This window comes from Rhinolophus ferrumequinum, chromosome 16 (genome assembly GCF_004115265.2).
Source record: "Rhinolophus ferrumequinum isolate MPI-CBG mRhiFer1 chromosome 16, mRhiFer1_v1.p, whole genome shotgun sequence".
Taxonomy (NCBI): Eukaryota; Metazoa; Chordata; class Mammalia; order Chiroptera; family Rhinolophidae; genus Rhinolophus; species Rhinolophus ferrumequinum.
The window spans coordinates 48,279,779-48,306,025 of NC_046299.1; the positions used below are offsets into that span (position 1 = coordinate 48,279,779).

Genomic DNA, 26,247 nt, shown 5'->3' on the forward strand with positions numbered 1-26,247 from the left:
TTTTGATAGCATGTGAAGTCATTTTAGGAAAATTCCTTTCTATCAGTTCTTTCACATTTACCAAATGACATGTTTGTTAAACTTGGAGCCATGCTTAGCGGGATATGTGGAAAACCCCTGGGCCCCAACATACCTTCCTTCCCAGGTCTCACAGACATCCCCACTAGGAAGTCACTTCTCAAGCTAAGCACTTCCTCGTCTCATAACATAAGTCAGTTCTTCACGTTCCCTTTCCTTTAGGACAAGAGGTTCTGGGGCATCAAGTAAAGGGAAACTTGATGAAAGGGGTCTCAGTGGGACCCCAAAACAGACTGTACCTACATGACTGTTCTCTTCAAACATGGCCCTTCTGTCCGTACACTGAAAGAAGCTCAGATCCTATGTTAGAGTTCTGTTTCGGTCAGGATTAACTTCTGCTGACGGGGCTTAAACAAGAGAGTTTATTTCTCTCTCATACAAAAGCAATCTATAGACAACAGTCCAGGTTGGTAAGGAGGCTCCACAGTGATGAGAGACCGCAGTTCCATCTATCTTGTTGCTCTATCATCCACAACTTCTTCCTCTTGGTCAAAGATGGCTGCTCAAATTCCAGCCATTATGTCCTCAGTTGGCCAGTAGAAAGGAAAGAAGGGCACGGTCGCTTCATAGATGGACACTTTCCAGAAATACCATACAACAATACAACTGCTTGCCTTTCATTGGCCAGAACTTAGTCACATGACCACACTTATCAACAAGGGAGGTTGGGAAATACCGTCTTCATTCCTTCCTATGGTGATGGGCTCGGCAAAAACGTCAGAGGACCACATACTAAGGAATATGAGGGCAATTAATGTCGAGGGACAACTAGAAGACTTTGTCACAGGATCATATATCAGGTCTCGCTAAGATAGTTGACTTGTCTGTGACCGGAGTTCTTGGCAGTTTTCTCGATTTCTTTCCAGGCCCAAACATAAAAATCACAAATGAATACATGTGACCACACTCAAAGACCACTTCCGAAGAAAAGCTTTCGAAAGCTCCGATCCCATTCTGTTATTAACTCCCCTTTGTCATTTCAGCGGAAATTCTAGAATTGGCTGGAAATGCCGCGAGGGACAATAAGAAGGCCCGGATAGCCCCAAGACACATCCTGTTGGCAGTGGCCAATGACGAGGAGCTCAATCAGGTATGTCTGAAGCATTGACATGTGCCACCGAATGGGGTCACCAGACACACTCCTGCATGTGGGCTCGGCTGTACAAGTCATTCCTGCTACAGTTCCCGGTCACATTTATACCAACAAATTCAAATCATACAAGAGAAGAACCACTTCTGCTATCCATATCATTCAGAGTCAAAATAAAACTGCGTCTGGAATAGCTCCCATTATATATTCTGGGTCTGGCCAGACCCTCTCTTCCTCTTTAAAAGCAAGTTCAATTTGTTGCTGGGAAAGGTGCTGTGCACGTGTGTTATTCTTTTCATCGTTTCTTCACCCAAATTTTGTCGACAGTTCATTCTGATGAGGGCAGGAGAGCCCTTCTTCACATAGGAGAACTGACCCTTTCTATTCTAGAACTGGCTCCAAAGTGGAGTGGATGATCCCCTCCGCACCCCCAAGGATGGCAAGTGGCAGGGCGGTAGTCGAAGAATTTTCATTTGTATTTATTTTCTCATCGCATTTTCTCAAACTGTTTGTGGTAAAGTGGTGCTTGTTTCCAATCCATCGGAGACTCCTAATTTCCAAAAATACAATAAAAAATAATTACTAGCAAAACAAAAATAAAAAATGCAAGCCACAATTTTTTGTTATTAGAGCCAGTAGATATACAATAACTGTCAATTTACGATGAAAATGTCTGTATCTTCCTTGTGATTTCTGTACTTTGTCACAGATAAGTGACTGACAGTTTGTGGAGCAGCCCTGGTTGCAGACCACACTTGGAGTAACGCCACTTTAGGATGTATAGAATGTATTAGTAGAGAAGTACATGCCGATTAGTTAAACAGATATCAATTGGGAGGTGCCTGGTTAAATATATTTTACTAATGAAATGCATGATCCCTAGTCTGTTGTTAACTGGGTCTAGCCCTAACGTTCACCTTTTGAACCTCATTTTGTCAAGCTGTGCTCCCCACATGTGAAGCTCTTTATCCTCTGTTATGTCTGGAATTCCAGAGCCCTGGGCGATATCACTGGTTTCAACTTCTATACCCTTTCGTTTTGCTTTGCTTGTTTTGCTTTCTGTGCAAAATCACAGGAGGCCTTGATACCTACAGGGACATGCTCTGAAAGGGAAACAAGGAAAGCCAATTAAACTGTGTATTATGCAATTTCTTTGGGAAAGCGAAAGACCAGACTTAACCCTTGTTTTGACCTGTTAGAACTATGAAATCCAGAACTAGCAATCCCCTTGCTGTCGAGCTCCTGTGTTTCTCTCTTCAGCTGCTAAAAGGAGTGACCATTGCCAGCGGAGGCGTCCTGCCCAGAATTCACCCCGAACTGCTGGCCAAAAAAGCGAGGGACCAAAGGCAAGTCGGAAACTATTCTCTCCCCTCCCCCAGAGAAAAGAGGAAGAAAAGCCACATCAGGCAAGAAGGGGGGCAAGAAATCCAAGGCTGCCAAACCACGAACATCCAAAAAGGTGAGCCAGGTTGTTATCTGAGCCAGGAACTCTCAGAACAGAAGGAAAGTTGAAAGATCAAAAGATGAGGGCGTGGCCAGCATTGTTGAAGAACTGAGGACTCTCCACAGCTTGGTGCTGGGAGAAAATGACAAGAATGTCTATGGAGATGAATAAAGGGTCCTTGAGACTAGAGTTCAAATCATCAGGCAGGGTCTGCTAGAGATTTCCAAAGCCAAGGCGAGGGTGGTTTTCCTATTTCCAGATCCCTTCCACTGCCCCCACCAAAACCTCAGGTGAGAGATGAGTTCCTGGAACTCTACTTTTCATTTCTCCAGAGCTCCACGTTGCACATTACAACATCTCTAGTCTCCCCTAGATATGTGCCTAAGTCAATGGGATTCAGGTGTTTTGGACAACCTCATATGCTAAGTAGCTGTAGCTCAGAGATTACCATTTGTGGATCATTCCTTCCGTGTGCTGCCCAGCGTGGTAACTGCTAGCCACATGGGGCTATTTCACTGTGAATTTGAATTAATTAAAACAATCAAATTTAAAATTCACTCCTCGGTTGCACCAGCTGAGTACTCATCGCACTGAGCACAGTTGCAGGACCTTTCCATGACTGCAGGAAGCTTCACTGGACAGCACTGTTTCAAAGCTTCGTTCCACAGACCTCCATAATGACACAGAAGAGCTCGCTGCACTGCCACGGTGCCCCCGGGAAATCCCGGGGAGAAAGGGGGTTGAGCCATGTGCTAGAATGAGCCCCCTTGGTTCTGATCCTTATCAACATAAGCTGCAGGCATTGAAAAAGAGCAAGAATTACACCTGTGTCCAGGTTTGAGCGAGGACAGGTACATTATTCTTTAACACACTTTATTTTTGGCAGCACCCTTTTCTGTCCCTCATATTGCTGTCCCTTGCTTCCCTCCATTGAGAACAGCAGAACACAACACCTAAACCATATCCTTTCATATCCGAGTTGGTGGCAGCCATGAGAAGAGCTTAATCAAGCCACGTAGGGCTTTTTCTGGATGATTTTCCACCTGTCCTTCTGATTTCTACCCACAGTCCAAACCAAAGGACAGTGATAAAGAAGGAACTTCAAACTCCACCTCTGAAGATGGGCCAGGGGATGGATTCACCATCCTGTCTTCCAAGAGCCTTGTTCTAGGGCAGAAGGTAATAAAAAGAACTGTGCGGCGCTGTGGTAAAGCACGACTGAATTTTTATAACCCACGGTTTACAAGCAATGATACCTCATTCATCCCTGACTCCCCTAATCCGATTTTCGCTTTGGTCTTGTCTTATTCATGTTTAAACTAAAGAGCAAGGGCAATGTCTGTGTTGTTAGAGTAAACATGTTCTTTAGTGCTGAGAATTGTTCACACTGATATTTGTCAGCTAGAAGTGAGCAGAGAGCATCTTTCTGGTCAGCAGGTAGGATGGCATTACTGGTTTTGCTAGAAATTCCCTAGGCCCAAGTTATTTCTGTGCCCACCCAAATATTCCTAGCTAACTTTCTCAAACAGCCTTTCGGAGGTCTCTCTTACATGGCTCAATGTAATTTGTCAAAGGAAGAAAATAGAAATATGTTTCCTAAATATTCCTGGTGTTAGAGATGAATTATTTGCCAGTAATTTAGTCTGCTTGCCTTTCTCGGCTGCAGAAAGAAAACAAACAGGCTATACATTGAATGGTCTTCAGCAGCACAGCAGCCCAGCCAGACATGCAAATAATTCATTCCCACAGCATAAAGTTTACGGAAAGGGCGATTTATCTATCAAGTCAACTGGGGCTGAAATAAGATCCAGGAGGAAACAGTTACTTATATCTCTGGTAGCTGACTGTTTGCAGCCTGACAACAGTACAGTGTGAACCTCTATTGAAGCAACTGGGAAGAACATGTTATAAGAAGAACGTATATGTGGCAGGTTCCTAATTCATAACTGATGAAAGCAGGGAGGCAAAGAGGTGGAATTTATGTCCCCTCTAAGGACCGTCCGTAGTTACATGATGCTTTCTCTCATTTATCTAGGAGAACATAAAATCCTTGTTCACATGGGGAGATGATGGAGAATGCCTCCATTCCACTCAGCTATGAGTACATACGGCAGCATTTCACATGTGTAGCCCCAACAATGTGGTCCCCAGAAGAAGGCAAGGTGGCCAGACATAGGCAGGTTGGGATCCTGGAACCCACCACTTCTTTCAAGCAAGGTCATCAGCTCTGCATCCCTCCCCCAAAGGTCTAGGCTACTCAGGGAAGAATGCAGGGAACTGAAGGGAGAGGAGAGGGTAGGCCCTGGGCTTCCCTTGCAGGAGCCACTCAAAGAATATGTCACCAAGCACCAAGGCTACTCAGATTGGGAAACGAAAGCATAGGCTATCGGGAAAGGAAGGGGAGGGGAGGTCCCATTTCTGCTCCTGGAAGAGGAGATTTGCCGCATGCTGCTAACCTTAGAGCGAAAAATCAAATCCACTGAGCTCCAAAGAGCCTATTGAAAATCAGCCACCTGGGAAACTTGAGACAGTTGTTCCATGTACGGCCCTTCATATTGACAATTCAGTATAAATACTGGAGAGAATTAGTAGATGCGATGTAACATATGAAGATTTTTCATAGGATTTAATCTTCCCCACACTCTCCGTCTTTTCTCCCTAACGCAGCTGTCCCTGACGCAGAGTGACATCAGCCATATTGGCTCCATGCGAGTAGAGGGCATTGTCCACCCAACCACAGCCGAAATCGACCTCAAGGAAGACATAGGTAAGGTCCCGAGGCTTTGCTAGAGGTACCATAGTACAGTCTACTGCTTGTGCAAGTTCTTAGGAAGTTTGTCATTGTCAACTGGATATCCCCATGTCAAACTCTGCCTTTGTGTGTACTTGAACAGCATTACGAGAGAGTGACTAATTGTTTCAAATCTGCATATTTTTGAAATTTTTATTGAAGTGTTCTATACAAACAGATCATTAGTGCACAACTTGGTGAATTTTTCTCAAAGTGAACACAGCTTTGTAACAAGCACCTTCATCATGAACCTTGCCAGCACCCCCAGAAGTCCCCATCTTCCCTGCGCCCAGTCACCGTTCCAGGCATGAGTACCCACTATCCTGTCTTCTAACAGCATAGATGGGTGTCATCTGTTTTGGATTTTATATGAATGAAATCATGCAGTACATCTTGTTTTGTGTCTCACTGCTTTTGCTCAACTTTGTATTTGTGAAATCCACCCATATTGATGTGTGGTTGTAGTTCATTCATTCTTTTTTTTTTTTTTTTTTTTTTTTTTTTTTTTTGCTGTATAGTATTCCACTGTAGGAATATGCCCCAATTTATTGATCCATCCTACCACTGGGGGGTATTTGAATATAGTTTCCAGTTTAGACTATAATGAGTAGTACTGCTTTAAACGTTGTTGTACATGTTTTATGTAAAACTCTACATATATTTTAAGCTTAAATATTGAGAACACCATTGGTAAAAAAGAAATCGAAATCTGGAAAAAGTTAGGTTGTGTTTAAGGCATGAGCTATTACCAGGCTTTGGTGGAGGCGCGTGGGAAGGTAAGCGATTGTCACGCGGGGCGGCCTGCGGGGTCTGTGGTCCCGCTCCCCACATAAGAACACAGGACATGGTGAGGCCAAAAAGGAACACCCACGGAGCCATAAGTAGGGGAGTCACACCACTATACTCTCACTGGCGGCTGGGCTGGAGACACAGGAAGCAGGAGCCACACTATCCACAACCTCCCGTCCACTTCTCTCTGCCAAGCAACCCCACTTGCTAACTGCAATCCGCACTTGCAGGCTCAGCCACCATCTCCTTGCTAGCCCCCCATTTGCTGTCAGCGTAGCCACGGCAGTTATATCAGTGGCCAGTGGCTCACTGGTGACAGCTGATGGCCATTTACTACCCAAGTGAGCACCTTTCCACGTGAGGCCAAGAGCCTGGAAACTGCTCTCCTGGCTCTGTCCCTACAGCCATCAAGGGCACTAGAAATAATAGCATACAACATGGTCCCCATCTTACACATTTTCACAAGACAGAAGAAGTACCTTAAACTTTGCATTGAAAAAGTGAAGTGAGACATTCTCTAGATTGGACAACCAAGATGGTGCTGTAGGTAAACGCCGTGTTTACCTTCTCTCACAACTACATCAAAAATTACAACTAATCTACAAAACAGCCATTATTGAGAATCGCCTAAAATCAAGCTGAACTGAAGCCTTTCAACTAAAGACTTGCAGAAAAAGCCAGACTGGTAGGAAGGTCAGAAATGGCACGGGCTGGTCCCACACCCACGTGTTACCATTAAAGACCAGGAGGGCTATTTCAGCTGTGGGGGTCCCCCCATCCCTTAAAGGAGCTAGAGATACCAGCCACACCCCAGCCCAGGGTTCCTGTGCAGGGGAGAGAAGTCCCCATAATTTCTGACTGTGAAAACCAGCGGACACTGTGACTGAGTGAGACCGAGGGCGCTGCACTCACAGGCGCTCCTGTTAAAGGGACCGCGCATGGACTTACCCACCAGTGGAATCACTCGCTCTGAGCTCCAGGGCTGGGGCAGCAGCAGGAAAGGCGGCAGGAACAAAGAGTGGGGAATTGAGTTGTCTGGCTTGGGACGGGGGCTGGAGAGGCGGCTTTCAACTGACAGAGGAGCTGCCAGAGGCCATGGTTTCTTTGTTGAGCCTTCCCCATTCCTGGCGTGTGAACACAAGTGGCTGACATTTCTGAGTCTCCTGCATTCGTTCGCCACCCTGGCGATTTGAGACCTGTCCCCGCCCAACTTACAGGCACACCCAGGCTGCTTCCAGGGCTTTTTCATGCAGACCACCTGCCTTGGCTCAAGCTGCAGACTTTCCTGGGGTCTCTCAAAGGTTTGCAGGGCTCAGACAAGCAGCATCTGGCTTGAGCGTGTCCTGTACCTCTGGCTGAGCAGTCCTAAGCCGGAACGAGTGGCAGTCGGCCTTGGTTCGCGGCTTGGCCTCTCAAGGCTCTTCCAATCACAGGACGGGCTGCAGACATCTGCGGATTTCTTTCTGGCTCCCTGTCATGTGGGGTCTCTGGTCCCACTCCCTGCATAAGAACACAGGATATGACGAGGCCAAAAAGGAACACCAATGGCGTCATGGAAGTGGGGTTCATACCACTATAGTCTCGCTGGTGGCTGGGTTGGAGACACAGGAAGCAGAAGCCACACAATGCCCAATCCGCCGTCCGCTTCTCTGCCAACCAACCAACCCCCCACCCCCAGCGTAGCAACGGAAGTTATATCGGTGGCTAATGGCTAACTGGTTACAGCTGACGGCCAACTAGTCACAGCTGATAGCCATCTACTACCCAAGCCAGCACCTTTCCACGTGAGGTAGAGAGCCTAGAAACTGCTCTCTGGGACTCTGTCCCCACACTCCATCCCTACAGGGTCTCGCCTCACAATCTAAGCAACAAGCGTCTTCTGAGAGGGGCCTTGTGTCTAATTAGCCTATATGCACTTACGAGCGGAAAGAAATAGTAGTCATAGGAACCAACAATAGCAAATCCTTTCCATGTGGGAGGATACACGCTAGCTTTTTGTCCTTGGGAAGGAGGGTCGCTGCCACCAGCGCCTTTCCTGGTTTGTGGTACCAGACCTTTATGGCAGTGCTTGGGGTCCCTTGCATAGTTTCAACATGTAACAGAACAGGGGACCCCATAATAGGCCATAACGAGAGCACATAGGTTCCCCGCAAAATCATCCCAGTATCGGAACCTCTGTATACCACAGTCACTTGCGGTAGCCACTCGGCCACCACCCCTGGCGTCACTTGCAAATCATGGGTCAAACCAGTCCCCCGTGGGGCTATTAGGCCCAACCACCTACAGTGGGGGCTTTTGACCCACCAGGGCCAACTCCATTGCTGCCGTTCCCCTGCTTTCAAGCATGTGGGTGCTGGCAGCAAAATGTTTCCATTTCTGCCGTAGCCTGGCTTTAACAGAGTCTCACTGGTGGTAACTTGTAATTGAATGGGAGCGGCTGTTTGATGTAGCAGAGCTTCTACTGCTGCGGGCCCTCCCTTCCGTGGTCTCTCATTCAGGATTCTCAAGACGTCCCACAGACGTGAGACCCAGTCGCACATCGTGGGAGGGGGTTTTGACACCCGGAGGCCTTGCTTCAAAAGGCCACTGTAGCGTTCAATCATGCCAGCTGCTTGTGGGTTATACGGAGCATGAAACAACCATTGCACATCATCCTGGCAGCCCAGCGCTGCAATTCTTGCCCCGTAAAATGGGTACCCCTGTCACTTTCAATGACTTGGGGGCGACCATAGAGGGCACACAGCCACGTAAGAGCGACCACTGTATGCTGCTGATACACAGCTGGACCCGGCCAAGCAAACATCAACCCCGTAGCAGTGTCCTGCTGTAATATACTGCTGTAAATGCATATATCGCATTGCGGGCCTTAGGCAGGGGTCCAATGTAATCCACTTGCCAGCGAGTGAGGGACACCTTCCCTCACGTAATCTGCTGTGTCTCCCAGGGGAGCCTCCGCTGTTGGGGGCTGTCCTGGTCACAGATGGCACAGTCACAGCAGGCATCTGCTATCTCCTGCCATTTCAAAGGCAGACCCCAGCGTCTGCTCACCTGCCACATGGTTCGGCTTCCAGCGTGCTGCAATTTCCTATGCAGCCAATGGGCCACATCAGTGGCAGGAGCCCGTTCTAACCATCGGACCCGTGCTAGGGCATCTGCTTCATCATTACCTGGGGACACTAAGGGGGAGTGACCTGTGACATGCATTAGGGTCACCTCCTTTCTCTGCCCTAGGTCCCAGAGGTCCTGCCACATGGCTTGACCCCACAGTGGACGGTGTCCTACCAACCAGTTTTGGTGTTTCCATGTAGGGAGCCACAGCGTTAGGCCCCGGAACACCGCCCAGCTGTCAGTACAGATAACTAGGGGCCTGGGCTCGTGGCTGATTACCATCCACACAGCCCGTAGCTCAGCCCACTGGCTACTCTGGTCAGTCCTAGTATCAAACCAAATGGTGTCTGTTTTGGGCTGCACACCAAAGCCATCCAAACGGCTGCAGCCCCTCGGCTAGAACCATCGGGAAACCAGGCATCCTCAGGTACTGGGGGCTGTCCTTCTCTGTAGGGGGAGGGCTCCAAGTCCTCCCCCCTAGGAAGAGCGCTTGGCTCAGCCTGGGCCACAAGCTCCACAGGCCCCAGGACCTGTTGTAGCTCTGTGCTCAAAGGGCTTGAACTAAGGGTGCTACGTTGTTCCAAGTAGGCACCCCACTTGGCGAGGGTGGTGGTCTGTGCCACCCCCATTTTGGGTCCCCGGGTCCACGTACGGACCTACCCCTGTATGACATAAGTTGTTCGAACCAACACCCGTGCCGTTCCTGTGATGGCTTCTGTGGCCACTAGGGCTGCGTACACAGTGGCCAGCTGTTTCTCTATTAGAGAGTAGTGGACCTCCGCTCCTTTCCACAGTTGGGACCAAAATCCCACTGGTGACCGGAGACGCTCCTGCCATTGCCAGAGGCCCCATCCGTACCCCTCTTGGGTTACGTGAACATCAAGTTCAAATGGGCGGCCGAGGTCCACTACTTGCAGAGCCTGTGCCTGCTGCACTGCCCGTTTTGTGGCAACAAAGTCTTGCTCTATAGCCTCTGTCCAATCCCATGAGGCCCCTTTTTTATCATGTTATACAAGGGCCTTGCCATTTGTGCTAAATGGGGTACACACCCGCCAATATCCCAGCAGGCACAAATACGTCTGCAGTTGGGAGACCTTGGTCGGCCAGGGAAATGCTTATTTTTTATCAATGATCACCTCAGGTATGACTTTTGTCTTACCGACCACACAACACCCAAAAACTTGACAGATAAGCCAGGGCCTTAGACCTTTTCCTCATTCACCACCCAGCCAGATGACTTCAGGTGGCGGAGAAGAGAGGGAGCTCCTTGCTCTAAATCTGAAAGAGAATCAGAAGTTAGTAAAATATCATCAACATAGTGAAACAAGGCCACAGAGGAAGGGTGATCCTTCTGTGCCAAGTCCTGGGCTACGAGCCCGTGGCAGATAGTGGGGCTGTGAAAGGACTTGAAAAGTCCACTGCCGCCCGTCCCAAGTAAAAGCAAACTGCTCTTGACACTCGGGTGCAATGTCAATGGAGAAAGAAGCATTGGCCAAGTCCACTACATAGTGATATGTTCCCAGGCGGACAGTCAGACGATCCATCAAATTGTGTATTGAAGGTACTGCCGCGTGAAAAGGTGGCGTCACCTTATTTAACTCCCTATAGTCCACAGTCATTCGCCAGGTCCCATCTGGCTTCTTGACAGGCCATACTGGGGAGTTAAAGGAACTGTGCGTTGGCCTCACAATATGTGCCTTCTCCAATTCCAATATTGTACGACCAATCTCCTCCTGCCCTCCTGGCAGGCGATACTGTCGCACTGTAACCACGCGCCAGGGCTGTGGCAACACTTGAGGAGGGTGGTGAGCATACCCGTGTGTCACCGCTTTCACCACCTGGATCCGCAGACGGAACTCTCCTACCGATGTCTGTAAGCTGAGGCCATGGAGCACGTCCACCCCTAGAATATGCTCCGGAACAGGGTGAGACATAAACCTTGTAGGTACGAGGAGGAAGCCTTCCTATACCCAGTGGTAAAGAAACAGCTTTCACAGTCACAGTCTTTCCCCCGTAGCCATCAATGCAGATTGCTTGTCCGGGGAACAGTTCTGGGTTCCCAAAAACAAGACTGCAGTCCATGCCAGTGTCCACTAGGGCCAAAACCCTCTGCACATTAGAAGGGGACCAATGTATGGACAGTTCCACGTAGGGCCTCCAGTCCCCGCTCGTCCCCTCTGACTGGGTACCTTGCCCCCTCCCACCCCAATCAAGCTGAAAGGAGTCGGCCTCAAGAGGCTGCATGAAGTCCTGGAGGGACACGGGTTGCAATTTCCCAGACTTCCCCTTTGGGCTTTGCTAGAATTGCTGTTCTGGACGCAACTGTTTCCAAAGTTCCAACAAGAGTGCATTGGGTTGTCGGTCTATTTTCTCCCGATCGACCCCTGCTGCCAAAAGATCACGCCACATCTGTGTGCATGTTACTCTCTGAGGCCCGCGACCTTGCCCCTTTACTTTTGATTTGGGCTTCCAGGTCTTGAGTTCTTGGACCTCCTGTCTTAACTTCCCTCGCCGCCGGCTTTCAACATCCCCCAGGGTGGCCATGAGGTGGTAACTTCATGGATCCACCGCCCCACATAGGGCATAAGAATGGCAACCAAGGATCCAAAAGCACTTGCAGGGGCGGTATCCAAAACCAGATCTCTCGTGCTGGTTGTAAAATGCTCGCCATCCTCGCATATTAGAGTTGAACATAGCATGTCTCATACCCATTCATGGGTGATTTGAGTAAGTTCAGTATTTGACTGCCATTTACTCACAGTGTCTGGCAACTTGCCAGCCTGTCCCCACACTGTGTGTACCGCAGCAGTGAGCCACTCCATTACAGTGTGGTTGCCCTGGTCTTGGGCCAACATATGGCAATTCTGTGACCTTTGTCGCAGGGACAGATGCACTGCCACGGAGACTAGCTATTCCATTTCGCCTGGGGAACAGAGAATGCTGTCTGCTCCCTCATCCCATAAACGTAGTAGCCAAGCCGAGACTTGCTCTCCAGGGCGCTGTCGGTACCGCCTCCCCAGCTCCTGCAACTCTATGGGAGTGTAAGGGGTGAAGGTTGTGAACTCAGTCACAGCTGGGTTGCCTGCAGCAACGCCACTAGGGCCCATGCTTTACCTTTTGCTTCACGAAGGACTGGGCTTGGGGGTTGGAAGCTACATTGTCTCCACTCGTGTCATCCGACTCTGCCTCAGAGTCTCCACTGTGGGGCTGGCTCTTCCTCTAACAGGTGGACCTGAGCTTCCAGCACCTCACCGGGACTGCAGGTCCCACACCTGGGCTATTCCAAGCAAGCACTTCCTCCAAGTTATGATGCAACACGGTGAGGACCTCCTCTAACTGGTGGTCCCGAGCTTCCGGCGCCTCCCACCAGGGCTGCTGGTCCCGCACCTGAGCTCTTTCATTAAGCGGTCCTCCCCGTTAGGATGCAATGTAGTGAGGAACATCCAGCCCGCACGGCCAGTTGTAATTCGCCTTCTCCAACAACCGCTCAGCTAGAACCTGCCGGGTCCTCTCCCCGCTGGCCAGAGAGCCATCCATGTCCTTCCACCCCTCCTCGGGGGTCCAACTCCTGAGAACAGTGGGTACCGGGTGCCACACACTATGTGGGGGCCACCTGTCCTCCTGCCCAGAGTCAGACACCATTCCTACCTGGCTGGAATCCTACTCACCACGCCAGGTGTCCAAGTGGGTGGTGGCCTCAGTGTAAGATGTCCACAACCCTCGGAGCCTACAGCAGCAGCAGATTACCAAAAGGAAGGTGACGCCTTCTCTGTCCAAGAGGGTGGTGTGCCATCCAGAGGCTCGAGTCTCCCAGGCAGACCGCTCCTTCCATTCCTGGCACCACTCCTCACGGGCCTCCTGAAGCTGAGCTTTCACACTTATAAACTGCTCCATTACCCCTTTGGGGATTCTGGCTAGTGCTGTACCCTGCTTGCTGCACCATGTGTCATGTGGGATCTCTGGTCCCACTCCCCGCACAAGAACATAGGATATGACGAGGCCAAAAAGGAACACCAACGGAGCCATGGATGGGGGTTCATACCACTATAGTCTCGCTGGCAGTTGGGTTGGAGACACAGGAAGCAGACTCCACATGATGCGCAGTCCACCGTCCCCTTCTCTGCCAACCAACCACCTCCCAGCGTTGCCACGGCAGTTATATCAGTGTCTAATGGCTAACTGGTTACGGCTGATGGCCAACTAGTCACAGCTGATGGCCATCTACTACCTGTGCCAGTACCTTTCCAAGTGAGGTCGAGAGCCTGGAAACTGCTTTCTGGGACTCTGTCCCCACACTCCTGCTAGGTGGCCCCAGGTGGGGCATGTGCTGTGGCTAAAGTAAACCTACAACGTATCCCCTCCAAGGTGATCCTGGGGCTGGTGCCCCCTGTGGCCAGCTTCAAAATGCGCTGGAGCATCACCCAGCCACTCAAGTACGACACACCCATGGAGCAGATTGGGCAGGCACCAGAGTCCTGCTGAGGCAGGTCCTGCTCTGTAGGATCAGCCCCTGAACAATAACCCTTCCACTGCAGTCAAGGCCAGTCCTCACAACCAGTGAGCCCAAGGATCAGTCCCTCACACTGATGTGCAGTTATCAACCAAGGCTCAACTACAAGAGGAGGGCACACACAACCCACAGAAGGGACACACCTGGAGCATGTGGCTCAGGTGACCAGAAAGACAGCAACACTGAATCCTACAGCACGCCTACTACATAAGGACACTCTACTAAGACTGGAAGACATAACAGCCCTACCTAATACATAGAAACAAACACAGGGAGGCAGCCAAAATGGGGAGACAAAAAAACAAGAACAGAACAAATGAAAGAACAAAACAAAGCTCCAGAAAAAGAACTAAGTGAAACAGAGATAAGCAAGTTATCAGAAGCAGAGTTCCAAATACTGGTTATAAGAATGTTCGATGATCTCATAAAAATGGAGATGGAAACTATGAAAAAAGAACCAGTCAGAAATAAAGGATACAATAATGGAAACGAATAATATATTACAGGAAATCAACAGTAGATTAGATGAAGCAGAGGATCCAACCAGCGATGTAGAAGATAAGGTAGCAGAAAACACCCAACCAGAACAGCAAAAAGAAAAAAGAATCCAAAATATTGAGGACAGTTTAAGGGGCCTCTGGGACAATATCAAGCATACCAACATTCGCATTATAGGGGTACCAAAAGGAGAAGAGAGTAAGGAATTGAAAATCTATTTGAAGAAATAATGACAGAAAACTTCCCTAACCCGGTGAAGGAAATGGACATACAAGCCCAGGGAGCACAGAGAGTCCCAAACAAGATAAACCCAAAGAGGCCAACACCAAGACACCTCATAATTAAAACGCCAAAGGTTAAATACAAAGAGAATCTTTAAAGAATCAAGAGAAAAGCCATTAGTTACCTACAAGGGAGCCCCCATAAGACTGTCAGCTGATTTCTCAACAGAAACTTTGCAGGCAAGAAGGGAGTGGCAGGAAATATTCCAAGTGATGAAAAGGAACAAAATACAAGCAAGATTGCTCTACCCAGCAAGGCTGTCATTTAGGATTGAAGGACCAATAAGGAGCTTCCCAGACAAGAAAAACCTGAAGGAGTTCATCACCACCAAACCAGTATTACAAGGATTGTTAGACTTCTTTAAGATGGGAGGGGGGTTAAGGATGGGTGAAAGGGGAAGGAATTAAGAAGTACAAATTGGTTGTTATACAGTAGTCATGGGGATGTATGGTATAGCATAAGGAATATAGGCAACAATATTGTAATAACTAGTATGGTGCCAGATAGGTACTAGATCTATCAGGGTGATAGATGGAAATGGGGTTGGGATCAGAGTGAAAAAGGTGAAGACATTAAGAGATATAAATTGATAGTTAACACAGTATGGGGCATATAATCAACAATGTTGTAAAGATCACGTAAGGTGCCAGGTGGGCACTGGACTTATCAGGGGAATCACTTCATAGACTGTGTAGATGTCTGACCAATGTGCTGTACACCTGAAGGGCTGAATATAGATGAATGTCAACTATAACTAAACATAGAGGTATATAATAGTCACGGGATGTGGAGTACAACATAGGGAAGAGAGTCAATGGTATTGTAACAGCTACGTAAGATGTCAGAGGGGTAGTAGCTTGGGGGGTGGGTGATGACTTCATGAGGGGTTTAAATGTATAACTATTACATAGCTTTGTACACCTGACTAATTTTTTTAAAAAAGAATAAATATATACTGATACCAAAAAAAGGAAGGAAGGGAGGGAGGAAGGGAGGGAGGGAGGGAGGGAGGGAGGGAGGGAGGGAGGGAGGGAGGAAGGAAGGAAGGAAGGAAGGAAGGAAGGAAGGAAGGAAGGAAGGAAGGAAGGAAAAGTGAAGTGAGCAAAGAAAGGGCTTTGTCCCTGGGATGCAGGGCTTGCTTCAGAGGTAGGTGCTTTGCGGCCGTTGCTGGTCGTTCTGCCCTACGTGGTAGCACCACGGGCCCCAGGCTAGGCTTACTTACGTTTCCCACTTGGCATCAGAGGTCACTTACTTTGCTGTAAAGGAAGTAGGACAGCCCTGAGGGGAAAAAAAGAAATTCATTACAGAGATACAGGACTTCTCTTGCAGAGAAAGAGAGGTGGTGAAAATTCCTTCTTCACTCTTCAGACCCAGCTCAGGGGTCTGTGCCAACTCCACAGCTCTGTGGGAAGACGCCCCTCGTGGCCTTAATCTTGAGCTCTGTTTTGAAGTGTGTCCTAGCTGCTCATGAACAAAACAAGTGGCACTGTCCTAATCTATCGTTCCTACAGTTGCATTTTTATATCAGGAAAACAATAAAGATATTTCATTTTACTTTTAAGTGGCAGGGTAGTGGTAGAATAGAAAGAGTTCTGGTATTGGAGCAAAAACTGAAGCTCAGGTCCCAGCGAGGAGGTTCTGGAGTCAGCCTGGGTCTGTGTCCTGGATTTTACGGATCACTTCCTAGATGTGTGACTTTAGGCAGGTTTCTTAACTCTCTGAATCTGTTTCTTCACCTGTCAGTGAGGGTAACAATAGTACGTGACCCATGGAGGTGCTGTGAAGATTAAATAACACATGGATGGAGCTTAGCACAGTGCTGGGCTCATAAGCATTTCATAAATGATAGTTTGTATTGTTGCTGTCTTGTTAGAAGGGGTCTCTCCATGATGATTCCATGCTCTGCCATCCTCACCCAAACCATTAACCCCATGCAAATAAGGTTCTGATTTATTCTTTTTCAAACATTGTATGCTATTGCAGGAAAGTTCAAGCACACACAGAAATAGCAGAGGAGTGTAATGAAACCCTAGGCACTCGGTTGCAATAATTATCAACCCACGACCAAGTTTTTTCAGCTCTGTCCCCTCCCCCCATCTCCCCAGACATCAGATCATTTTATCTGAATATGTCTGAATGATGAAGGCTACTTTTTTAACAACATAACCATAATACCATTATCAAACCCAAAATTAATCACTGTTCACATTCCAGTTGCATCATAAATGTCAATTATTTTTTTTTTTTAATTTGCTTATTTGATTCAGGATCCAGTTCTATGGGATGCTCCTATTCTATGTTTATCTGTTCGTTAGGGGCTGCAAAGTGGGGATGTGCTAATTCTAGCATTCCTTCTTCATTTCTTCCCGGGAATGCTTCCACAGAGAGTCCCCTCACCCACCCTCCAGGCTGCTTTATTCTTAGATGTCCTCGTTGCCCTGTTGCATGTTCCCATCTGGCCCCTGACCTGAATGCAGAGAGAAGCTGCTTAGACCTATTTCCCCGGATCCTCAGCATGGACTTGGTACTAGCTTTCATTACATGGCCTCCTCCAGGCTTCTGTGACCTAGCAGATCAAAACTGGCCAGGAGTCTGAGGGCCAGAAAGGAGACGTAGAGGCACTAGGTATAGCCTGCGGTCACCATTTCCAAATTGTGTTGTTGAAACCCAAGCACAGAGATACAGGACTTAATGAAGAAGTTAGTGAAGAAACCCCTTCCCACCCCCACCCCAGGAGAGTGACTGCCATAATAGACATTGTTCCTAACTAATCTGCACAAGGCACTGTGGCTCTCCACTATACTGGAGTGTCTGAGTATAGTGGGAAACCTCTGAACTGAATAATAATAATAATAACTAATAATAGCCACGAAGAGAGAAAGCTGAGACTTGCCCCGTACATTCAAATCACCAGATTCAGTAAAAGATGGAAATACATGAGAGGAAATTCTTCACCTCCCACCCGAAAGCAACAGTCATACTGGTCTGGACAAAACACCCACAAGTCATCTCAAGGGCATCAGGATCCCCTGGGACATATACATGGGGTTCCTGCTGGGCCAGAGGTAGAGTCCTGCCTTCTCCTGGAGGTTCCACTTGGCCTCTGTAGAAGCACAACCCTGAAATAGTGAGTAGGGAATTGTCCTAACATCAAGGACTCAAGGGATCTCCTAGCAGGAAGGTCCTTAGCGATCAGCCTCTCAGATCTCTGTATTTTTCCATTGAAAATCGAGGCCCAGGCGGGGGAGCAACATTCCAGGCTACCCGGGGCCTGTGTCTATCCTGTGATCCCCAGGACTTGGAACACATTGGTGGTGGGGAGATGGGAACAGGACCCCAGAGCTCTCCACGCAGAGCTTCCTGCTGAGCTATCAGTCACTTTGGTCCTGGGCTCCCCGTTGTGGCTGCATCCCCAAGGGTGCCTCTGGAACCAGGCTTAGCAGCTGATGCCAAGAGGGTCTGTGAGATGCCCCCCAGTATGGGGTGCTGCCGTCAAATCAAGACATTGAATTTAACCAACACAACACAGGTACTGAGGCCAGAGAAGAGAACACTGGAGCCTCAATTAAAAAAAAAAAAAAAAGATCTTCAGGAGTCATGCTGTGAGACTGCTTTATGGCCAAATCGCCCCCTAAAAAGTTTAAGAGTTTGCTAGAATCTAAGTTCTGCTGGACAGAAGCCAGAGACCCCTGCCATCAGTGACCACTGGCAAACCAGGATTTCCGTTGCAAAGTTTGATTTCTACTTTCTAAGCGTGGTTTGTTTGTTTTCTTCCTGGCTTACCGAAAGTATGTCAAACAGTATAATTAATGACATTGAAACGAACAACCACAATTGTGTTCTCCTTCACAGGTAAGGCCTTGGAAAAGGCTGGGGGGAAAGAGTTCTTGGAAACGGTAAAGGAGCTCCGCAAATCCCAAGGCCCGCTGGAAGTTGCTGAAGGTGAGTGTGAACTGGGCCCATGTTCCCAACGCAGTCTCAGCGACTCCCTCTCCAGCTCCACGCATATTCAGTTTACAAAGCAAAATACGACATAACTAAGCAGAAAGCTATTTTTTTTCATTTGAGCAGGTCCATGTAGATCATTTCATATGCTTTGGGGACTATAACGTGTCTGGATAGTTTAAGTCAGTTTGCATCAAGCCACCCCAAAAACGGTTTAGAACTATTGGGTCACTTTATGTTAAGCAGTCATTCCCCTCTTCCTCCCCCACCCCCTGGCAGCCACTGACCTCCCTCTGTCTCTGTGGATCTGCCTGTTCCAGACATGTCATATAGAGGGAGTCATACAGTATGTGACCTTTTGTGTCTGACTTCTTTCACATAATTTTTTGAGGTTCATGCATGTTGTAGCATGTATCCGAACTTGTTCCTTTTTATCGCTGAATATTTTATTTTGTGTATCCATTCCTCACTTGCGTTGTTTCTACCTTTAGCTGTTGTGAAGAGAGCTACTATGAATATGTGTGCACAAGTTTTTGTTTAAACAAGTGTTTTCAAGATTTTGAGGTAACTTTTTGGCAAGCGGGTCCTACTTCAAATCTATGTCCCCACCGACACCACTGGGTGACCCCAGTAACCATGGAGTCACTGCCAATTGCTACCCTGATAGGGGCGGCTCCAAAGACAATAAATGCCCCTCCTGCTCTCAAGCACTGGCCAGTCTAGGAGGAAATGCAGGCGCATCAGTGGAGCACAGAGAGAGGGAAACAGGACTACAAAGCTTGCCCTCTGCTTGGGGGAGTAGGGAAGGCTCCATAAGGGTCTAAGACCCATTCGGGAACAAGGACCTCGTGACCTTAAGGGTATTGTGTGTGAGAAGGTTTGGGTCATGAGTCAGCAGGGAGCAACGGGTAGGAGACCCTATATAGACAAGAGGGGCGCCTTTGAAAGTCTGAGCTGGAGACTGTCGCGATCTGATCTGATTGCTGGAAAAATAATGGGGGCGTCCAGTTAAGAAAGAACATGAGTCCATGCTTTACAGTTTGCACCTACCAGTCCCCATACATACAGCAATAATAGTTTCTTTTTTAACATTTTAAGACAGAGTTGCATTGAAATAGAAGACAAACCTAGCTGCGCGCAGGGACAGGAGAGCTGCATGTGGCAGCAGCCGGGGAGGTCTAAGCTGCAGGCACTGGGCTCCAGGCCTGCGAATATGCAGAACCTTCAAGATGGTGATGGGACCGGAGTCACCTCACTTTTGGAGGGTTCCAGAGGCAGGCTTGGTGATGGGTAAAACTCCCACAGCCTTTAGTTCTGACCACCACCCAGGGCTGTAGCTTGTGTGAAATCTAGGGTAGCCAAAGGGAGCGGGGAGCCCCTCGCCCAAGCCTGGGGCCACATTGACCACTGGCTCAATATCTGGGTCTACTGCACTCCTACATGACCATGACACAGAGCCCTGAATTGGCCACATAAGATTGGTCTGGACTGGGGGTGCTGGGGGAGGCCCCAGCAAACTGCCTGGCAGCGTAGAAAGGAGAGGAAAAATGTCTGCTCTACATAGCACGAGAGGCTCCAGCACACTTCAAAACAAAACAGAGTCCCAGAGGCAGAAAATAGTAGGTGGATTAGCAATGTTTAAAAAGATCACGGCTGAAATTTTTCCATAATGAAACCCATGAGTCCTCGGGTTGAAAATGTTGAGTATAATAAATGAAAATAAATCCAAAACCTGGCCCATCGTGGTGACACTTCAGAAGTTCACAAATCAAGAGAAACCTGAAAAGCAACCCATAAGTAAGGGCAGATCATTTGTAAAGACTGTTCTCTTGATGGTGGACTTCTCATCAGCTACAAAGGATGCTTGGAGACACTGAGGGGGAAACCTGTCAACCAAGAATTCCACGTTACCTTGTTATTATTTAAGAGGGGAAATGAAAGATGCACAATTTCAGACCTGTAAAAGTTGAGGGTCAGAAATCCACAGACATTCACTGAAAGGTCTGTAGCGGCCTCACCGGGAGGAACACGTGAATCCAGGAGGAAGGAGAAGGCTGCAGGGAACAATCGTGAGCTAAGAAATTGGTATGACTCTGCGAGGCCTAAGTCTCCATGGCCTGGGTGGTAGTTACCTGGAAAGAAGGGGCTGGTGGAGGTGAATCTGGAAAGGGGGATATAATTCATCAGGTTCACTTAGGTTCAAAACACCATCACCTGTCAAATATGCCCCATGGCATATACCATTAAGAAAGAATAGATTTCCAAGATGGGGTGTGTAGTAGGAGACTCCACATAAAGCCAGGACACATTCAGTTTAAGAAAAAGCAAGACATGAACCCACCGAGCAAAAAGGGCAACAGGTATGTATCTTGACCTTGGCATTGGGGGGACCAAGGGGGAAAAGAGCTCACTAGAGAATTTGAACAACATGCCAGCAATCCTGCAGATTTACAGCAGAATCCAGGGCGGCCCAAAAGCCTCAGGCAGGGAAATTAGTGGGAGTGGGACATGACTTTGGTTTGGTAGTGTCACCAGGTGACATAGAAGCAAATGCAACGTCTCTCTGAAAAAACTCAGCTCAGTCCAGGCTGACAGTGGCTGTAAGATGCCTCCTGATTTCAGCGGGGAAGCTGGATGGGTCAGGGTGGGAGGTTGCGATGGAAATAAAGCAGAGGTGCCTGGAATGAGACAGGTCTGAGGAAACCGACTGGAGTACCCATGACAGAAAGGGAGAAAAGGGAATTGCGTTTCGGGAGTGAGTGAGGATTTTGTTGGGCACATGTTGGACCTGGGGCACATGTCCAACCCAGGTGAACACCTGCTCCCTGTAGGCTCCTCAGGTATGTAGAGATGATCATAAGACAATTCCTGTCTAAGGGAGTATATGGCCAAGTGCCGTGGCTCTCAACTTCCGGAGGGGCCTAAGTCACGGGCATAAGTCCTGCACCAGACCTGCTAAATCAGGATCTCAGGGTAGGGGCTGGGGGTTGGACCTGTCTATTTGTTAGAAGTCTAAAAGCCACTGTATTCGTTTCCTTTCGCTGCTGTAACAAATTACCACAAACTCAGTGCCTTCAAACAACACAGATTTATTCTCTTAAGAGTTGTGGAGGTCAGAAGTCCACAAGCAATGTTAAACTGAAATCAAGGTGCTGACAGGACTGGCTCCTTCACAGAGAAGCTGTTTCTTGCCTCTTGTTTCTAAGCTGCTACGTTCCTTAGCCCCTGGCCACATCTCTCCGATCTCTGCTCCATCCTCATATCACCTTCTCCTTCCTTGACCTTCCTGCCTCCCTCTTATGAGGATAATCTGCCCCTCTCCGACATCTCACTGAATCACATCTGCAAAGGCCAGTTTGCCATGTACGGTAACACTCACAGGTTGCAGGGAGTCGGGTGTGGACATTGGGGGAGGCCATTCCTCAGCCTATCACAACCACCAGAGATGATTCTCATGGACCTTTGATCAGGAACCATCGTGAGTAGGCGCCTGACCGGGCGCGTAGGTGGCAGACCACATAAAAGTCACGTACCGTCGCATCAGCTTTGAACGCGTTTATCTAAAGCTTGTGCCGACTGTCCAAAGCGATTCTGACACAGCTTCTGCTCTCTGTAAACGTACCGTCCCCATGGGAAACACAGAATGTTGTCCTGTCACCTTCTCTATCGCCTCTTTGTCTGCCCCTCACCGCACACACACCCATCTAACAGGTACATGTGAGTTTCGGCTTAGCCCCCTGACTTAAGGTGAAGACTAGGAAATAACCTGCAGCATTTCTCTCCCGTCACAGCCGCCGTTAGCCAATCCAGCGGACTTGCAGCCAAGTTTGTCATCCACTGTCACATGCCTCAGTGGGGCTCTGACAAATGTGAAGAGCAGCTTGAAGAAACCATCAAAAACTGCCTATCAGCAGCAGAGGACAAGAAGCTCAAGTCTGTCGCTTTCCCACCCTTCCCCAGTGGCAGGTAAGAGGTTCTAAACTTAGTTCTTCCAGCCTTCGCCCTGGGAACCAGTGGGTCTCCCACTTATTCACATGCACTCTGGCCATTCCAGGACATTACCAAAGGCTGCTATCGCATCCAAGCATGCTGGCCAGGTGACAGAGCAAGAAACCCAGTCTCCATCCTTCAAAACACATTGAAAGAGGCAGCTCTCGGGGGAGGGAAAGGCAGGATTCTTTTCTGAGAGTTAAAAGCCCACATTCCGTCCAGCTGTCCCTGTCTAGGACACATGATCAGAAAACATCAGGCTCGAAGGCCTTGCTATTCAGTGTGGTCCACGGTCCAGCAGCGGCAACCCCACCAGGTGAAAATGTGGACTCTCAGACCCACCCTAGACCTACTGCCTCAGAATCCCCCAGGGGATTCCTGTGCTGCTCTGGGGGACAGGAGGGCCAGGAGACTGAGGCTCTGACATTCACACCCAGAGAGATGAAACACTGTCACCTAGAATGTGCTTTTGGGGGTTAGGAGAAATCATTGTTCTAATGATCACAGACCCCAACTTGGCGCAAGAGCAGTATTTCCGGTAAGTAACGAGGGTGTCTGCCCTCACAGGCAGCATTTCCTCTCCTCATGTCCGCTCATAGTCAAAGCAAGTTAGCGCTTTAATTTTGAACACCCTCTTGAAAGAGATGGATGCTCCTATAACATAGTTGACATTTGCACGCTAAAGACGTTCTGTTACAGTCGAGTCCTAGGAAAGCTAAGAGGGAAAGAAATAAGAGGCCTGGCTTCCTGCTCTAACCCTGTCCTGACCTAAGCAAGCAACACTGGGTCTCCTCAGCCCAACCCAGAGGCTGCCGGCTGAGTTCTTTGCAAAGCTGGGACCACGTGCCATGGTATTCTGAATTAGGACACTACATACAAGTGAGAATTCACATTAGGCAGGCCCATCCTGTACCCGCTCAAGGGGCTTGGTGGCTGATCCCAAATAACCACGACAGCTGTGTCCCTGGAAGTTGGTGCCACGGCACACCCTGGCAGACAGATCAGTCATGGCTTCCTGGTGCTTAGGGGCCTGCACGGAGTCACCGCTGCTGAAATGACATTTGTACAACTATATGGGTTGATGAGAGAAACATTAAGTGCATGAAAAAGGAATTATGAAGGCACACATTTCTGCCCTTTAATAAATAATCCGTTGATCACATAAACCAGTTTTGCAGGAGCTAATAAAACCTGTGTGTACTTTTTTGAAGACCAAGTATTTGAAATGCTGAATGGCGGTGTTTTTAAAGCTGAGCTCGATTTGAGTTAGACCACATAGATTCAAGTACATACAGGGCACCACTCACGGGCCAGCCTGTTTGACTAAAACAACTGCCTCTGTGAGTCAGTGTGGCACCTGGAAAGTGGAGACGTGTCCTCTGCTTGTTCCCGTCCCCAGGCTGTTCCTCTGACTAGTGTCAAAGGAGGTCATGTGTGAACCAGCCTGCCCACAGAGAGACCCCATGAGATGGAAACCAGGGCCAGTGCCAAGAAAAGAAAGACCTGCATTACCCCCACCTGGGCTGAGTTACTCCATGGGTCCCGGGGACCAAAGTGATGTGGGCTTTTCTTTTCCTTTGGCACAGAAACTGCTTCCCCAAACAGACAGCCGCCCAAGTGACCCTCAAAGCCATCTCAGCCCACTTCGACGACTCGAGCGCGTCCTCGCTGAAGAACGTCTACTTCCTGCTCTTCGACAGCGAGAGCATAGGCATCTATGTGCAGGAGATGGCCAAGCTCGACACCAAGTAGCTGCCCCAGCCGCGGCTGCACGTTCCGGCAGGAGTTGGAGGGCGAGCTGAGTCACAGGAGCAGGTTTTATTTTTTAAAAGTAGAGGAAAGGTGACACAGAGGAGCGGAAGGCAGCTGAAGGGAAGCAGGTAGCAGAGGCTGTGGGAGCAGGTCCCGCCCACCGAAGGAGCCCTTTGTATTTTATATTCTTGTTAAAAAGAGCCTCAGTCCTAAAAACCAGGTCTCCACGAGGGGTTCTTTCCATGTTTTTTTCCTGTTGTTTTAGAACTTTTTAAAAAAAAACAGACTTCGTTTTAGATTTATAGCATTGACTTTTACACACACACACACACACAAAAAATCCTTTCAAAATTCTTAAGTCTTCTGTTTCTACTTTTTGCAAGGGAGGAGGGCATAAAAGTGGCTTGGGCTTTGTTGGTTGTCTGTATTCAATTATGGAGAGAAGAAAATTAGAAAGGCATCTCACTGGTGCTTTTCGTTTCTGTTTTAGTGCCCCCACCCCCACCCCTATAATATCTGTATCTACTCCTAAAGAAGTTTTGCTTCAGGCTTTTTTCTGTTTTGTTTTGTTTTTAAAGAAAAAGAAAATGAAAGGAAAAAAAATAAAAGATCCGGTGTCTTTCTTACAACATACTCTTTTATTGCAACATTTTCCTCAGTTTGGAAAAGTGTGTCCCCATGAGTGGACGTGTCTAAAATGTTAATAGAACAAGGCCTGTCTCTAATGGGCTCAGACTCCCGCCTTGCTAGGCCCCAGGTCAGACAGCACAAAACGGTCTGTGTTTCTCAGTCAGCATGTCCTGCTTCCAGAAGAGGGGGCCTCGTTGGCCTGGGTCCACAGGAATGCAGCCCTGGGCGAAACTCCGGTGGGGCAGCTATCCTTTGTGAGAGAGGCATATGTCTCACTTAGGCCCGAGGCACAGCCCAGAAGGGACAGACTGAGATCCCCATTGAGGCGGGTGTCCAAGGACTCTGGCCAAGTACCCAAAGGCCACCATCAAAAATGGGCAGGGAGAAACAGGGTGGGTAGGGGCAGGACCTGAGTTTATTCAGATGAATTCATCACCTACTTCTGCTGGACAGAGTTCACTTTTGTGATCCAAAATAGGATCCTCCAGATTGGAAGTTCTCTCCCCAACACATGAGTCATTTATACACCTTAACATAACTGGTGGCAGGCATTACTACCACATGGCCAGCGCTCCAGATAAGTGACATGAGGGTTGGCCAGGAAACCAGACGCACAAAACCACAAAGGTTCCCTCAAGGTCCCCCAGCATCCGCTGGAGTGTTGTCACTTACAAATTTGTCCGTGACGGTAGCCTGGAAGCACACAGGGGTTCACCTGCTGAACCCCCCATCTGCTCTATGAATATTAACCAGATGGCAACCCACTCAAAGGTTATATTAGCTTGGCTGCCTTTCCTTAAACACATCCAGTGGCTGGCAGGCCAGGCTTTGGTCTTAAATCCTATTAGCGTTGTAAAAATTCACCGTTAGAATGGGCTAACCAGAAGGTAAATTTTTCTCTCTTCTTAAATATAACTTATGATATATAATCAGGATCTAAAGATGGAAATATAGAAAGTTTCATGAAGATTAAAGACTGTAGAGACTAACAGTTTAAAATTAGTCTCCTATTGAGCTATGGGAGATCCAAGATGGCGGAGTAGATAAATGCTATGCTTGACTCATCCCGTGAACACATCAAAATTACAACTAAATTATACAACAACCAACCTGAAGAACCATTCAAAGTCTAGCTGAACAGAAGTTTTACAACTAAGGAAATAAAGAAGCCACATCAAGACTGGTAGGAGGGACAGAGATGCAAAACGAGCTGGTCCCAAACCTCCATGTGGCAGTTGAAAACTGGGGATATCTCAGCCACACAGGTTCCCCACAAAGGAACAAGGGACCCCAGCCTCCCACACCAGGCTCCCCAGACCAGAGCACTGGGCTGGGAGGAG

General features: G+C 48.4%; 1 protein-coding gene across 1 annotated transcript in view; it reads left to right on the top strand.

The window, feature by feature from the left end:
• The window catches only part of LOC117035990 (core histone macro-H2A.2), a 64,531-nt gene extending 38,496 nt beyond the window's left edge, over positions 1–26,035 (top strand). Inside the window, 8 exon segments of the mRNA XM_033130456.1 lie at positions 1,062–1,168; positions 2,429–2,494; positions 2,496–2,627; positions 3,681–3,791; positions 5,280–5,379; positions 18,443–18,532; positions 22,327–22,501; positions 24,112–26,035. Of these exon segments, the coding sequence (XP_032986347.1) occupies positions 1,062–1,168; positions 2,429–2,494; positions 2,496–2,627; positions 3,681–3,791; positions 5,280–5,379; positions 18,443–18,532; positions 22,327–22,501; positions 24,112–24,277 (947 nt within the window). The 3' untranslated portion in view covers positions 24,278–26,035.
• The last annotated feature ends 212 nt before the right edge of the window (positions 26,036–26,247 follow it).